This window comes from Macaca mulatta, chromosome 7 (assembly GCF_049350105.2).
Source record: "Macaca mulatta isolate MMU2019108-1 chromosome 7, T2T-MMU8v2.0, whole genome shotgun sequence".
Lineage (NCBI taxonomy): Eukaryota > Metazoa > Chordata > Mammalia > Primates > Cercopithecidae > Macaca > Macaca mulatta.
In genome coordinates this window covers 43066467-43083622 of record NC_133412.1, presented here as the reverse complement: position 1 = coordinate 43083622, position 17156 = coordinate 43066467, and the positions used below count along the sequence as shown (strand labels likewise).

The 17156-nt window shown below is 46.3% G+C and overlaps 1 protein-coding gene across 2 annotated transcripts in view; it reads right to left on the bottom strand.

Annotated features, from left to right (window-relative positions):
• SLC24A1 (solute carrier family 24 member 1) overlaps positions 1 to 17156 on the bottom strand; it is a 44398-nt gene that overhangs the window by 10936 nt on the left and 16306 nt on the right. For both annotated transcript variants that reach the window (XM_015142512.3, XM_015142513.3), the window contains exons 4-6: positions 6467 to 6520; positions 4941 to 5049; positions 129 to 215 (exon numbers count right to left, since the gene is read on the bottom strand). In XM_015142512.3, coding sequence (XP_014997998.3) covers positions 129 to 215; positions 4941 to 5049; positions 6467 to 6520 — 250 coding nt within the window. The remainder of the gene's footprint in view (positions 1 to 128; positions 216 to 4940; positions 5050 to 6466; positions 6521 to 17156) is intronic.

Sequence of the window (17156 nt, the reverse complement as noted above, 5' to 3'; positions counted from 1 at the left end):
ACTGGCTCACAGAGGCCAAAGATGTGACTCAGCCCCTGGCCTGGCTGGCTGCCACCTCCAGGCCAAGCTCACTACTGACAGCAGGGAGAGGGGGGCAGGAGAAAACCCACTGCTCTGGCCATCCTCACCTTCTGGTTTACTTTCTGATTTGGCCTGGGGTTGGGCTCTGGCCTCTTGATTCAAGCTCTCCTCCTCCTTCTCCTCGGCAAGGCAAACTGCAAATGAGACAGGACATGCATCTTACCTGGAATCATAGGATAGTCCCTGCCATGCTCTTTCAGTTAGGACAGTGAGCTGAGCAGCCAGAGGGCAGCTGCAGAGCATGGGAAAAGGCTGCCATGGGCGTTGTGACATCCGGATTCTGATCCTGCGAGGCCTAGTTGTGGTGCCTAATTCCCAAAGTTCTGTTTACATTCTCTGCATTGTCACTGACTGGCTGTGACCTAGGGTAAGTCACTTCCCTTCTCAAGGCCTATTTCCTCTCTGGTAAAATGACATGGTTGGACTCAGGGCCAAGAAATAGGATTTATTTCCTTTGCAAGCTCAAGTGATGGCCTGCTTGGATACTGAATTGAGGAGGACTCTGACCCAAACTTTGTAGGAAAGTAGCATGATTGACTGGTAATGTCTGTGATGGACATGGAATGGAGAAATAATTGCAGGGAGATGTTTTTGCCATCCTTGGACAATATTATCTTTGTAGCTTACTTTCTTTGAATCTACTAGAAGCTTTGTTATAGCTCCAGGGGCACGACTGATGGCCATGTTCATAAGCCTTCCCTCTCCAGTGGAAAAGGGGAAATGGTTCACCAACAAGCTCTCAGATACACCCTTTTTGACCCGAGGCACAAGAAGAGCCCGAGAAGGGCCTCCTTCAGATCCCTATGCACATGCTTTGCTGGAGGCCCACAGGGCAGCATGCACAGAATTGTGCTGCCCTGATTTCCAGGCGAGAAACACAGGACAGCAACTCCCTTTCACCAGGGACTATGTGCCAGGAAACATGCCAAGTGCTTTATGTATATAATTTCAAGGTGAGAAGGGAAGAAGGAACAAGGCTGAGACGAAGCAGCCCACAGCTGTGTGGCCTGGGAGGGTGAGGGCAGTGGTGCAAGTGAAGAACAAAGTGGTGTCATGGGATCTATGGGCTCTATTCTGAATTTAGGCTGGCTGTGCCCCATGAGCACTGCGTGACTTTGGGGAGCCTGCGTGCCATCACTAAGCCTCAGCATCCTCTCTAAAAAGGCAACACTGTCATATCCTCAGGGGACTGATGTGATGAGGGTCCATGAGACAAAATAAATAAAAACACTTTTACTGCTGCAAATGTGGCCTCACTCATATTGTTACTTTAGCACGGATTCTGAAGCCTGATGACCTGGGTTTGAATCCTAGTTCTGCCACTTGCACTATAGCTGTGGACCTAACTGGGTGATTCCTTAAGCTCTCTGTACTTCAGATTCTTCATCTGTAAACTCTTCCAGAGTTGGTGACAGAGTAAATGAATGTATATAGGAATATGGTCAAAACAGTGTCTGGCACCTAGAAAGCACTATATAACTTTTAGCTGTAACAACAACAACAACGATGAAAACAAATTGACAAGAGTAGTTGACAGCGGCTGTCCCACCTGGGAAGCAACCCCACAGTGATGATGCCCAGCCTTCCAGAGGGTCCGAGTTAGAAGGAACCCTGGACATCATCTAGTCCGTAATACAGATGGACCGAGAGGAAACGGAGAAGCTGGAAAATGCAATCTGGGAAGCTGGGTGGGTCAAAGCCTCTGCCTGGCTCCAGGACAGGTAGGAAACAGATAAATGGGTCTAGAATGTCCTCCTCTCTTCCTGTCTCCTAAACTCTCAGAGTGAGTTCAGCTGCAGCTGGCTCTGCAATAAGCTCCATGGGTAGAGCCACCACTATGACACGTGTGGTCCCTCCAAGTGGCCTGGTGGGCCTGGGTCCTCATCAGAACTGAGAGGTCGGGGGCCAACACACCTTTGTCCTGACAACCCCAGTGCCCCCTTGGCACTAATCAAACCCTGAAGTCTTCTGTTGAGCAATGTGTAGCTGCTGTCACAGGAGGGCTCCCTTGGTTCTGGTGTTGGCACTGAGAATATCTGCTGACTATTGCTGGAAGGGCTCGCCATAAACACAAGCTTCCCCCTTTCCTTCTCATCCTCATCACAGCCTAGCCTCTCACTTCCCATGTTACTGAGAAAAGCAGATCAGCTGCAGGGTCTCCCCAACCCTGTCTCACACACATCCAAGTGAAATCACCAGAAGAGGCATGGGACCCTGGAGAGGAAAAGCCCCTTCACAGGGAAGGTGAGAATTCAGACCCCAGGAAATGTCTTTTCCACAGATCAGCTCTGTGGAAAGAGCTGGAACACCTGGAAAGAGTGGAAACATCTACACGGCCATCTGGAAACAGCATATGAAAACACAAATGTGCATCTAGAGAGCCTGGGGAACAAAGGCCCCCATCACCGCCCTGCATGGTCCCTGCCCCTCCCGCATGTCGTCTCAGGGTGTAGAATCAGGCTGGGCTCTTGAGCATGACTGAATCCCAGAGGACATCTGCAGTCATGCACTGTGAGAGCCATTCCATGCCCTGTAGACACTCGGAGACAATGTAGCAACATGCTTGCCCTCCCTGGGATGATCGCTGCTGGCTCCTGGGCACTCGTTTCCTCACATGCCTCTCCCCTCTCAGCATGGCCGGATCATCGCTTTAGCATCAGTCTCCTCTGACCTCAGCCTGGCCTGAACATCACGTAATCCTGTTAAGACAAGTAGGCCAGCTGGAGGCTGTTGGTCATGGAGGTGCCCAGCTGGGGGCCCTCCAGTCCCATCTAAGAGAAGGTCTTTACATCAAGACTTTGCTAGAGTCAGTGATTCCTCTGGGAGTAACCACTGATGACCCAGAGATACAGCTTTCCTCATGGGGCCCTGGCCAGAGCACCCCCAGCATTCATCACCAGAAGCTGTCAGGGGCTGCAGCTTCCATTCTGCAAACCCGAGGTACTATTTTTCTAGAGCTGACATTTGGGGGTGGCCTCTCTCACAATGTCTTCTGAGGTTTACCTTGAGGAATTGCTTTTTATTTTTTCTTTTCTCTCTCTTCTTTTCTAACAGCTCCATTAGCAGCTTAATTTTTTTCTCCCTTTCTCTCTCCCTCTGTTCTTACCTTGAGGAATTCCTAAGGAAGGTTTCATCACTTGTCTTTGATGCAGCTTTTCACAGTATGGTTTATTTATTTATTTATTTAGAGATGGAGTCTCACTCTGTCGCCCAGGCTAGAGCTCAGTGGCACGATCTCAGCTCACTGCAACCTCCACCTCCCGGATTCAAGCGATTCTCCTGCCTCAGCCTCCCGAGTAGCTGGGACTACAGGTGTGTGCCACCATGCCCAGCTAATCTTTGTGTTTTTAGTAGAGACAGGGTTTTACCATGTTGCCCAGGATGGTCTCGATTTCTTGACCTCGTGATCCACCCACCTTGGCCTCCCAAAGTGCTGGGATTACAGGTGTGAGCCACTGTGCCCAGCCTTTTAAAAAATTATTTATTTGTTTGTTTGAGATGGAGTCTCACTCTGTAGCCTAGGCTGGAGTGCAGTGGCTCAATCTCGGCTCGCTACAACCTCCACCTCCTGAGTTCAAGCGATTCTCCTATCTCAGCCTCCCAAGCAGCTGGGATTACAGGCGCCTGCCACCAAGCCCGGCTAATTTTTTTGTATTTTATTAGAGACAAGGTTTCACCGTGTTGCCCAGGCTGGTCTCGAACTCCTGAGCTCAGGCAATCCACCTCCCTTGGCCTCCAAAAATGCTAGGATTATAGGCGTGTGCCACTGCGTCTGGCTGGTATTTTTTTTTTTTTTTTTTAAACAACTGACAATCCAATATTATCTCTGAAAAGGACTTCAGAGCCTAAAGAAAATTCTGAGCCCCCAAAATTTGTCCTTGAGCCAGAAAGGTCAGTCAGAGTGCTCCCTGGGACTCAATGGATCATTCTGTGGTGTCATATTCAGCTCAGCCCTCAGCCCTCCTGCCCAACTGCAGTCCAAGCCCTTGGCTTTTGCCCAAAGGCTAGCCTTTCCTTGATGGGCCTTCTGGCTGGGTTCCGGTTCTGCACCAGAGCCCCAGAGATGGGGGAGCTCAAGGAGAGCAGGAGGGTAGCTGAGGAGTGCCCTTTAGGGGTCTGAGATGCAGGTTGGGGGCAGCTCTTGGGGGAAGAGAAGCAGAAGGCAGGATTTGGTAAGGTGGACAGTGAGAATCTCAGCCACTGCCACCATTTGTCAAATTGGACAACAGCCCCCACTGTACTTTGGATCCTGCTCTTACCTTCGTCACCCTTAAAAGGGTGCTGGCAGTTTCCAGGGTGTCCTTTGGGATTCCTGACTTGGGGAGGAAGTAGCAGGTTTCCTAGGACTCCAGAGTTGAATATAAAGCAAAAGGAAGTGCCACTAAGAACTTCTGGGCTTTGGGACCCTACAAGAGGTGTCCCCACAAGCAGCCCAGGCCAGTCAGCCTGGGCCAAGCTGCCTGGCTAGACACTCTCCATGGAACACTGGGGCTGACTCTTGGGCAGTGGGCTTTACAGGGCAGCCCCAACCCAAACCTGTGCAGAGCACACGGTACTCATAGCCTAACTGCAGGTTAACGCCTGCATTTTACAGGGAGGGACAGAGGCAGGGAAGTGGGATGTGGATACCTAAGGACCTTAGCCTCTGTGTGCCTTGTTGCCCTCTCTTGGTGAGTCCCCTGTCTTGGTCTCTACCCTCTTTCCCAGACTGTCTGACTTTTACTACTTTCCTCTGCTTATTCTCTCTTCCCACCCCCTCCTCACTGCCTCTCGGATTTTCAGGTCCCAGTTCGTCTCCAGCTGCAGAAGGGAAGGAGTGGATGGGGCAGACCACACAGGTCTGGAGAGGCCTTGCTTACCTTCCCTCAGGGGGTCCAGGCTGTGGAGCATAAGCTGGTAGATGGTGCTGCGGATGGTGCTGTTGTGCAGAGAGGTCGAGCTGCTCCCTCGGGTCAGCAAGGACGGGAGCTGAGCAAGAGGAGAGCCGCACAGGCCTCAGTGGGTCCCTGTCCAAGCCAGGGGAGGAACCACACGAGGGCATCACTAACCTTGCCTCTTTCCCATAAAAATCAGGGAGAAAGCACAGATGCCTTATCCTGACCTCCCCTCTTCCTCCACCTCCAACCAGGAGAGTTACACTACTTTCTTTCTCAGCCTCCCCTCAGCTCTTCCAGGACTATTTTGTTCTATATACTGAATAATTTCCCAAGGTCTCCACAGGGAGCAACCTGGTATATTAGGGATATCATGTTACCAAGGGTTTGCACATCCCTGCAGGTACACCCTCAGAAACACTCCCTCACCCACACACCACACAGACAGACCCACTGCACATGGCTACAGCCCTTTACAGTCCATATTATCACATTTTATCATTGCTCCACTCCCAGAGATAAGCAAAGCTGTGATCCCCATCTATGGAAAGGGAAAGGAAAACTCTAAGAAGCTAGGTGCCTAAGCCAAGGTCATGCGGGAAGTAAATAAAAGAGTCAGACTGGTAACCCAGGTCTTCTGTGGTCTTCTGATTCCCAGTCCAGTTTGTTTGTTTCTTTTCTGCCCACGTGCTCAGAGACCCTCACAGGTACACACATACACACACACCGATACTGTACAGACACAGATGTGACACTTATTCATAGTGACACATATAGAAATATCATCTGATTTACAATGGAACATCCAAAGACAATGCTTCCACACTTGCTCAGTTCTCCCTCCCTCCTCCTCTTCTTTCTCCCTCCTTTCTTCCCCCTCATCCCTCTGATCCGAACTCTTCTGCCATCTAGTGACTGTGGTGCCACAGTACTTCACCACAAGTTTAGAGATTTTCTTTGGATGGGGGAGGTTCTTTAGGTTCAGGTTTGGAACTGCTTTCAAAGTTCCCCATAATTCTTTGCAGATACTTCATAGTCTGTAAACAGCGAAGGCACAGTTTTTCAGAAACCTCAGACTCCTGCCCTCTCCAGTTCCCCTGCTATCTTTCTCTTAGTTCTGGGGCATTCCAAAGCCATAGGTAATCCGGCTTTTATATCAATCATACAGTATTGGGCTGTACACTCGGACCTGAATTCATCTAGTCCAAACAGTCATTTTACAGATGCAGAATCTGAAGCCCAAGGTCGCACAGCAAGCTAATGGCAGAGCGGACTATATAACATTTCAGATTTAGCTCCCAAACTAGCACCTCCTCAAAGGCCATCTAGAGGTGAAAGTTCTCAGAAAAGGAGCCCTCTCCTCCCTTGCCTCACCCTGGCAGCGCTCCCAGGAGCTTCCTAGGCCTGAGCACAGCCAGGGTCCCCAGCTCAGGGCCCCAATACCCCGGCTCTGTGACCATCCACTGAGACCCTGCAGTGTCCCCACTGTGCAGACTCCACACAGCACCCACCTTCAGCTTCTTGTTATCCTGTAGCTCATCCACCGCAATGGCCCCATCGCCCGGCTGCAAACAGGGAGAGGAGTCACAAGATGTTGTGGCGAGACCCTCACTTTCTCCCTACATCCCTCTCTCCATGAAAGTCCTCAGGTTGAAATACAGAAACGCACTCAGAGATAACCTGGTCTCAGAAAATGTTTCAACATGGTCCATCCCTCCAGTCTGACCTTCTATAATCTGGCTTCACTCTGCAATGCAGTACCCCTAGTCGAATGTGTCCACTCACCATAGTCCAGTGGCACCAACTGTCTTTGGGTTTCTGAAATGTGCCATCCTCTTCACCCACCTCAAAACCCTCATCACAGGGCCCCTCGCCCCCCGTCCATAATGCTTTTTCCCTCCTCAGGTTTCTGGTCTCCACTTAAGTGTCACCTTCCTCTGGGAAGCCATGTATAATTCTTTTATAGACCCCTGTTCTTTTCCTTCACAGCACTTTCCCCAATTTATTTGGGGAAATAAGTCGACTGCCCCACTAGCATCTTGAAGGTAGACTATTTTATTCACCACTGTGTGGCCAGCATGAGAACACTGCCCAGCACTTAGCAAGAGCTCAATAAATATTTATTAAATGAATGAATAAATGAAAATTAACTGTCCTCTAAATACACTTAATCTATTCTAACTCTTGTTCCCTTATTCATGCCTTTTCCTCCTGCCTAAAATGCCTTCTCCGTTCCTTTCTTTCTTTCTACTCAAATCTTATCCATTTTTTATAAAATTCAGGGTGAGTTCTTGTATGAAGCTTTCCCAAATGCCCTTTCCATGCCCCCTCCCACCCTTCCTTCAGCTTACTACAATACTTCTCTCCTGGAAAGCTGTATAACAGTGAGCACATTCTGTGATACTAAAATCAGCTGTGTGCTCAGGTAAGTGCTAGTGTTTTGGGAAAGCTATGGGGCAGCCAGCTGGGAAGCGGGATAGCCCTAGACAATCTAAGATGAAGAAGCATTAAGCCTATGTATTTACTGTCTGAACCACTGGCTTGCCACTTTACACTCACAGCCTTGTAATACTATTTGAACTTTTTTCAAAAAAAAGTGCTGTTTAACTTTTCACTGCATGAATTGTCTACCAGCTACACGTAGACTCTACCTTTTTTTTTTTTTTTTGCCATGTAATGAACTTACAGTCATCTCTGTTTCCCTTCCTTGTGGCACAGTGTCTTACTGAGCACAGGAGGTACTCAGTAAAGGTGACCTGAATGAGTAGACACTCCCAAGTGACCTTTAGTGCTTTTGTTTTATTATTATTATTATTATTATTATTATTATTATTTTGAGATGGAGTCTCTATCACCCAGGCTGGAGTGCAGTGGTGCAATATCACCTCACTGCAACCTCCCCTCCTGGGTTCAAGCGATTCTCCTGCCTCAGCCTCCCAAGTAGCTGGGATCACAGATGTTTGCCACCATACCCGGCTAAATTTTGTATTTTTAGTAGAGATGGGGTTTCACCATGTTGGCCAGGCTGGTCTTGAACTCCTGACCTCAGTTGATCCACCCGCCTTGGCCTCCCAAAGTGCTGGGATTACAGGCATGAGCCACTGCGCTCAGCCTTATTATTTTACAGAGTTTTGCTCTGTTGCCCAGGCTGGAGTGGAGTAGCACGATCATGGCTCATTGTGGCCTTGACCTCTTGGGCTCAAGCCATCTTCCCACCTCAGCCCCCCAAGTAGCTGGGACTACAGGCATGTACTATGACACCCGGCTAGTTTTTGTATTTTTTGTAGAGATGGGGTTTCACCATGTTGCCCAAGCTGGTCTCAAACTGTGCTCAAGTGACTCACCCACGTCTGCCTTCCAAAATGCTGGTATTACAGGTGTGAGTGACTGGCTACTTTTTTTGTTTTTTTGTAGAGACTGGGTCTCTCTATGCTGTCCAGGCTGGTCTCGAACTCCTGGGGTCAAGCAGTCCTCCTGCTTCACCCCCACAAAGTGATGGGATCACAGGTGTGAGCCAGCACATCCAGCCTTTAGTGTTATCTTTAAGTAGCAGGATCACAAATGGCTGCCCTCAGCAATCATCTTTACCTTCTCATTGCTTCCCTCACCCCACCAACCTCCAGCTAAACAAGAACTGAACTTGCTGCACTCCCTTCTTTGTTCAGCTCAGAAAATACAGAAAATACTGCTTGATCTAGGGCCACTCACCCATCCCTTCAACTTATTCATTCATTCAGTTCTTATTTACTGAGAACCTGCTATACTATTTATATGGTGCTATTCTGGTGGCTTTAAGGATACAAAGATGCTTAGGACATGGATTCTGTGTCCAGAAAGAAATTGAGGCCAGTGATAACACAGATGCATGACAAAGAAGAATGTGGTTCCTGAAATAAAAGGCATAGATAGGTGCTATGCTAGGATGGGCAAGGAAGCTTTCTGAAGTAGGTAGAATTTGAGTAAGCTTTGAAGGATTGGGGGAGGTTTGAATGCCTGAATACACATTGCTAAATGAATGAATGAACATAACAATGAATGAAACAGAGTATAAACAACAAATCTGCATATGAAGGGGGCACTGTGCATTTTAAGAAATCCCCTCAACTCTTTCATGACACGCCTATAAGTTAACTGGGATATAAGAGGCTACAGCACTGACCCCATTGGCCCAGCCATCTCACTATTTCTCACATCTAACCCTCACCCAAAGAGTTATCTTTCTTTTTTTTTTTTTTTGAGTCAGAGTCTCACTTTGTCGCCAGGCTGCAGTGCAGTGGCACCATCTCGGCTCACTGCAACCTCTGCCTCCCGGGTTCAAGTGATTCTCCTGCCTCAGCCTCCCAAGTAGCTGGGACTACAGGTGCGCACCACCAGGCCCAGCTAATTTTTGTATTTTTAGTAGAGACCGGGTTTCACCATATTGGTCGGGATGGTCTCGATCTCCTGACCTAGTGATCCACCCACCTCGGCCTCCCAAAGTGCTGGGATTACAGGCATGAGCCACTGCGCCTGGCCAAGAATTCTCTTTAGAGGCAAAGAAAGAACTGTGAGGGTCCCGTCTACACTCTGGGGTGAAAGGTTCTGTACACCGAGGGGTAGGAGAGACTGATCTTTGCCCCATGGTGCACACCCCTAATGGTTTCTCTGCCATTCAGATTTATTCAAGCCAAAATACCTTTCTAAGGATTCATCGTTCATGGCTAATTTCAGAATGCACTTTTAACTTTCTGAAGTCTTTCACATCCATTTTCTTATTTAATATGACTAACTCTGTGAAATAGACAACACTCATATTATTGTAGCTATTTTGCTAGATGAGAATACTGAGATGTAGAATGATTCCATCACTTACCCACACTCACAAAGATAGTGACAGAATCCTGTCTTCTCTTTTTTTTCTTTTTGTTTAGAACCCTGATCTTATCTCCCTTCAGTTTTTTCTTTTTTTTTTTTTCTTTGGTGCTTTTGATTTGGTTTTACTAAATCCCATTTATTTTCCCAAGCATGAATAAGGAAATGAGGTCAAATCTATATTCCCTCGTGGCTCTATTTCATATTTCGACATTTCAGGCAAATGGACATAAATGTTCGTCAACATTTGGGTGTGGCGAAATGTTGAAAAAGGCATATTCAGAAGGCACCTACTTGCCAGTGCTGTTACTCATGAATTCACTTATGAGTAACAGCACTGGCAAGTAGGTGCCTTCTGAATATGCCCTTTTCACGAACACATTCACCTCTCACATCACAACATTCTCCCTGCTCTTTCTTCAGCCCAGTTACCCCCACTTTCTTCTCCTTACAATTAGCAAGAGGCTGAGGTAACAGAAGAGGATGTCTTCATGCCTCTTGCTGAAGATGAGCAATGGGATCCTTTGCAGCTGTTTACAGGAACTTCAGGTGGCAAACCATGGTAGCCCCTAGATGGCTTGTCCTCCTGACCTCCATTTGCTATTTCCCACTGATACAGCAATTCCTCTTCTCAACCATCCATAACACATTTCCTGAACTACACGTTAGTCTTAAATTTTTTAAAAACATTTATTCAACAAATATTTATTGAATCCCTTGTCCGAGCCCTACCTTCACCCAGATTCTCTCAGACAGAACACACTTCACTTTAGCCCTTCACTGAATACAGTATTACACCCCAATCCACTCCATTTGTCTATCCTGGAAACCCAGAAGTCTACCCAAATTCCTCCCTCTCCCTCACAGCCCACACCCAATTAGCTGTCAGACCTCCTTCCTGAGAGTTCTCACATTTCACCTTGTCTCTGCACTCTCCTGCCAGCAGTCCTGCACAGCCTCCTGACTTCTGATCTGTTCCTCTTCCAGTACATTCACCACCCCTTAGCCAGAGTGGGTTTCTGAGCAAAGCACATCATGTCCCTCCCAACACACTGGGAGCCCCACTGTCACCCAGTAAGAGTCCAAACTCCTTAACTTAGCGCAGCCTCCTGCTTACTTGCAGTCCAGTATTGTCCAATAGAAATATAATGCAAGCCATATATGTAATTTTAATTTTTTAGTAGCCACATTTTTTAAAAGTAAAAGAAACAAGTGAAATTACTTTTTTTTACTTTTTTAGACGGAGTCTCACTCTGTCACCCAGGCTGGAGTGCAGTGGCGAGATCTCGGCTCACTGCAACCTCTGCCTCCCCGGTTCAAGCGATTCTCCTGCCTCAGCCTCCCGAGTAGCTGGGATTACAGGCGCCTGCTACCACGCCTGGCTAATTTTTGTATTCTTAGTAGAGACGAGGTTTCACCATGTTGACCAGGCTGGTGTCAAACCCCTGACCTCAGATGATCCACCTACCTCAGCCTCCCAAAGTGCTGGAATTACAGGAGTGAGGCACTGTGCCCTGCCGTGAAATTAATTTTAATAATTACACTTTAACCTGATATGCCTGAAATACAATTTCAACATGTAATTAATATTACAAATATTGGGGTGTTTTACATCCATTTTTTCAGACTAAGCCTTTGAAACCCAGTGTATATATTAAACTCATAGCACATCACAAATCGGACTAGCTGCATTTCCAGGGCTCAACAGCTGTATGCAGCTGGTGGCCACAGTCTCTTCTTGCCCTCTCATTTCTCTGGTTTTTGCACACGCCTACGAGACTCCCTAGCTCTTCTATAGCCAGTGAATTCCTGCTTGTCCTTCAAGATTCACCTAAGTATCCCCTCCCGTGGGAAGCCTTCCCTGACCCTCTGGTCTGTTGAGATGTCGGCCCTCTGCAGTACTAAATCCCTCAGCATTTACCTATACCATTACACATGATAGTGTAAACTACTGCTTGACTTATCTGCCTTTCCCACTGAGAAGGATTTACCATGGAGATGATGAAGCTTAAGCTTCAGGGCTCATCACTCTCCTACACAAATCCCTTCCAAGGCCTGCACCTAATTTTGTGGCAATAGTTTTATATTCTTTTTCTTAGTGAGTATTGGGCCCCACAAAACCTAGACTAACTCCACCTCCTCCATTAGACTAAGCTCCTTGAGAGCTGGAACTGTGCTTTATTCAGACCTATCACAGGCCAGACCTATCGCAGGCCTCATACAAAGATGTTCAATGAATGTTTGCTGAATGAATGTTGGGGTTCTTGAGGGATTACTACCAGACTATCTCTCCTTCAGATTAGCATCAGCCAATTCTTGATTTTAATTATCATACATTCGTTGGTGATTCACAGTTTTCTGTTTCCAGCCCAGACTTTGTTCCTGGGCTTCAGACTCATTTGTGCCACTGCCTCCCAGATATACCCACTTGGAAGTGACCTAAGCACCCAAACTCACTATTCCAAAGTGGGAACTCTTGAGTCTCCCCAAACTTATTATTCTTTCTCAGTGGATGGCACTACCATCCACCCTGCTGCTCAAGCCAAAAAGATCAGCAGCATCCTTGATTTTCCTGATTCTCTCACCCTCCATATCCACTTCACACCAAGTCCAGATAATTCTGTCTTAAAACATTCACAAATACATACACATATAAACAGCCCACAACAGCCTCCTAACTGGACTCCCTGCTTCCACTCTTGCATACCTACAATTCATTCTCTACTCAGCAGCTAGGGCGGACTCTCATTACTTCATTCACCTGTTGAGCTTGAAATAAAATCCAGGCTGGGTGTGATGGCTCACACCTGTAATCCCAGCACTTTGGGAGGCCAAGGCGGGCAGATCACAAGGTCAAGAGATCAAGACCATCCTGGCCAACATAGTGAAACCCCCGTCTCTACTAAAAATACAAAAATTAGCTGGGTGTGGTGGCGTGCACCTGTAACCCCAGCTACTTGGGAGGCTGAGGCAGGAGAATCGCTTGAACCCAGGAGGTGGAGGTTGCAATGAGCCGAGATTGTGCCACTGCACTCCAGCCTGGCGACAGAGTGAGACGTTGTCTCAAAAATAAAAATAAAATAAAATCCAAACTCTGTATCTGATGCACAGAATAATAATCTGATGCAAAAGTAATCGCAATTTTTGCCATTAAAAGCAAAAGTAATGGCAAAAACCACGATTACTTTTGCACCAAACTAATAGCTCCCACCCTCTTCTCCAGTGGTATTCTGAACCCCTTTCCCTATTACTAACCACACTGGCCTTTATTCTTTCCTCTAATGTGCCAAGCTCTCTTTTCCAGCTCTGAGCTTTTGCAAATGCTGTTCCCCCTTCCAGAAATTCTTGTCAAAGGCCATGGGGTGGTTTCCCTTCTCATTCTGCAGATCTCTATTTGAAATTATCCTCCAAGAGACCTCCCCCACTCTCCCTCACTAAAGGGGGCCCACTATTATTTACAATCACTCTCTGTTACTTGCCGTGTTTATTTCCTTTACAGCACTTGTCATATGCTGAAATTAACATCTTAGTTTATTTTACTTGTTTATCATCCATATGTCCACTCCCTCACACTAAAAAAAATTCTGTTGGCTGTGTATTTCCAATTAATTCAGGTGGCAGAGCATCTAGACATTATGCTGTTCTCTGTAGAACACCATGAATATCTAGTTTCATATTGAATCCCATCACATGCACTAGGAGAAAATATTACTGGGTTGTATGAATGCATGTAAAATCTCAACTACAAGCTTACACATATCCATGAAAACAACAAACTGTTAAACTAGATGTGATCAGATGTTTGAGTTTTTCTGTTAATATTTGTTTCTTATGCATCTATTTTGTCATCCGCTAGCACCCACTAGCAGGTGAACATCGAAAGCTTAAGATTTTTTTTTTTTAATATTGTGGTTAGGTTTTGGTTTTGTTTTGTTTTGAGACAGAGTCTTGCTCTGTTACCCAGGTCGGAGTGTAGTGGCATGACCTCAGCTCACTGCAATTTGCGCCTCCTGGGTTCCAGCAATTCTCCTGCCTCAACCTCCCAAGAAACTGCAATTACAGGTGCGTGCCACCATGCCTGGCAAATTTTTGTATTTTTAGTAGAGATGAGGTTTCACCTTGTTGGCCAGGCTGGTCTTGAACTCCTGGCCTCAAGTGATCCACCCACCTCGGCCTCCCAAAGTGCTGGGATTACAGGCGTGAGCCACCACACCTGGCCAAAAGATTAAGAAAATTTTATGAAGAGAAACCCTAAAATTGAGCATTCTACTCTAGCATCTTTTCCTGACAATTAGAGGGAAGCTGATTATTATTCAAAGAGTCGAAGAAGGGAACCCCTCAGCCCAGGCTAGGGTGGGCCCTTTGGCAGCACAGTGAGTTCCAGCTGCTTCCTGCACACAGCCCCTTGCCTCGAAAGCAGGTAGCTGGCTCTACAGGTCACTGATAGAAGCCCTTAGGATAAATGCCAACCCTGATAAGAAAGGGGAGGACCAGTCCCTAAACAGGTAGCAGGTTTGTCTGCTTGAGGTCTTGTTGATTGGTTTAATTTTTAAAATCCTGCCAGGGACCAGGTGCGGTGGCTCACACCTGTAATCCCAGCACTTTGGGAGGTCAAGGTGAGAGGACTGCTTGAAGCCAGGAGTTTGAGACCAACCTGAGTAACATAGCGAGACACACCCCCAGATCCTCCCCACCCCCCACCTTCTCTACAAAAAGTTTTTGAAATTAGCTGGGTGTGGTGGCATGCACATGTAGTCCCAGCTACTCAGGAGGCTGAGGAGGGAGATTGCCTGAGTCTGGGAGGTCAAGGCTGTAGTGAGTCGTGCTTGTGCCACTGCACTCCAGCCTGGGCGACAGAGCAAGACCTTGTCTCAAAAAATAAATAAATAAGTGCTTCCAGGATCAAAATAGCCCCCAGTGCATTTAGGAAAGAATGGCAGACTTTTCCCCAGGAGTATTCTAGAGGGAAGAGTGTGGGTATGGAGCTTTCAAAGGAGCCCCAACTAGGCTCTTTTCTCTGCTTTGCATCCCTTTTTGCCATTGGCTTTCCACAGGACTGTCTTGCTAATCATACACCTCATGCAGATGGCTGGTGCTTCCTGGCTAATCTAGTCAAGTATGAAGAAGGGCCCCTGCTGTCCTTCAAATACCAATAAGGCTTTTCAGCCAGCCTAGTGCCTCCACTTTGCTGTCTGTTGGCTTTCCGTGACTATGCATGGTCAAGGCATGTCAGAGATTTATCATTTTTGGCCAGAACAAATACACTGAGAGCTTCAAAACCAAGTATACTTGAAAACTAAGTTTCAGAGAGAGAGCCTGTGCTCAGAATTAGACTGTGTTGATAACTATGCAAACATTTACCATTTCCTTATTGGGGTCATAAAAGGCATCCTCAAACCAATATATGTCAATCTGACAATATTGTCCAAAATATTTTTAGCTTTGAATTTTTTCAGCCAGTGTCAACAGTGAGACTCTAAAATACTTACTATATGTCTATGTTCGATGCTAAGTCCTTTATTTTTTTCTGGAAATATTCTTAAGTAAATTCTGATTAGAATCACTCCTAAAACACCTTTATCCTTATTCTAGATAATCAGGGCAGAATAAACAGTAAAGTGAAAGATCCTCAGATTCTGAGCTGTTGAGCTCAGAAATTCAACAGCTATCAGGTGGGTGAATATCCAGTAATAAAATGGATTGTTCTCTGCTGATTGTGTTTCCAAGTTGCTCAGGAAGAAGAATACCTGCAAATATGTTGCTCTTTGTAAAATACCACGTGGCCATTCCAATTAGTTTATTTATTATCTGTAGCTGCTTTCACACTACAAGGACAGAGTTCAGTAGCTTTGACAGAGACTATATGGCTTGCAAATCCTAAAATATTTACTGTCTGGACTTTTACAGAAAAAGTTTGCCAACTTCTGCATAGCTCATCCATTTACTTTACAAATGCGGAACCTAAGGCCTGTTTGAAAAGCAAAGTAACTTTGTAGCATTTTGCCCAGGGTTCACTTCACTGCAGTTAATTTTCTCTAGGCTTGTCCCTTCTACTGGATACAATCTTTTTATTTCCCACACTGGCTTTCATTTAACTTAATAATAATGGTTTGTTGTATTGCATTGACTTGCCCAGGGTAACAGGAATAGTCAGCAGTGGAACATGGCTTAAAACCCAAATATACTGATTCCTGATCAATGGTAAGGATCACCAAGTAGCTGTGTAACTTTGGCTGAGTTAATTATCCTCTCTGGGCCTCAGTTTCCTCATCTGCAAGATGAAGGTAATCTATTCCTTGTATGGTTTTATGAGAAATTGTTAAGACAATGTATGTATGGAATAGGCTCTCTGTAAGCATGGATTCTCAACCCCTGACTCCTTTGTCTCACTAAACTGGAGTTCTGGAACTTTTGGGATTACCTGAGGAAACTGAACTAAATACTTATGGAACTTCTTCTAAGAACAAGACACTGGGCTTGGCCCTTTAGGAGGTACAAAAATTAGTTCCCCATCTAGTGGCAGTGATAAGCCTGATGTGACCAGACTTATGATCTGGTTAAAGGGAAATAAGGCATCCTTGAAGGGGTGATGACATTTAAAAAATGCTAAAGAGGCCAGGTGTGGTGGTTCATGACTGTAATTTCAGCAATTTGGGAAGCTGAGGCAGGAGGATCACTTAAGACCAGGAGTTTAAGACCAGCCTGGGCAACATGGTGAGGCGCCCATCTCTACAAAATATTAAAAATTAGCTAGGCATGGTGGCACATCCCAGCTACTAGGGAGGCTGAGGTGGGGACTGCTTGAGCCCAGGAGTTCTAGGCTGCAGTGAGCTATGAGTGCACCAGTGTACTCCAGCCTGGGCAACAGAACAAGACCCTGTCTCTTAAAAAAAAAAAAATTTATACTGGATCTATTTTGACAAATAAGAACAGAGATGTAATCATCCCTGTGCTTACTAACTGGCAAGGAGTTGCTACTAAAGCCCTCGAAGAGTCCCTTCAGTAGGTTATGTATTCTCTTTTGAAATCATGATTATGCTTCATTTGTCCCGCAAGCTTTTCTTTGATGGTCTAACTCAGATCAAATGGAAAGTTCAGAGTTTGTGGAGACTAAATAAAAGCAGAATTATTATGAGGGACTAGGAAGCAAGTCAGAGGCACTTTGGAAACTGCTGGCCTGTTGTACACCAAAGTATTAGGCATTTTCTTCAGAGGAGAATACCAGGACTTCATGGCCACCCCTGAGAACTTAGCAAGGCCTGCCCTAAGAACTGCATTAGGAGAGAGGTTCCTGTTTCCTTGTATTAAATTCTGTAATGCTCTAAGCCTCTCTTTCTTTTTGAAGTCTTT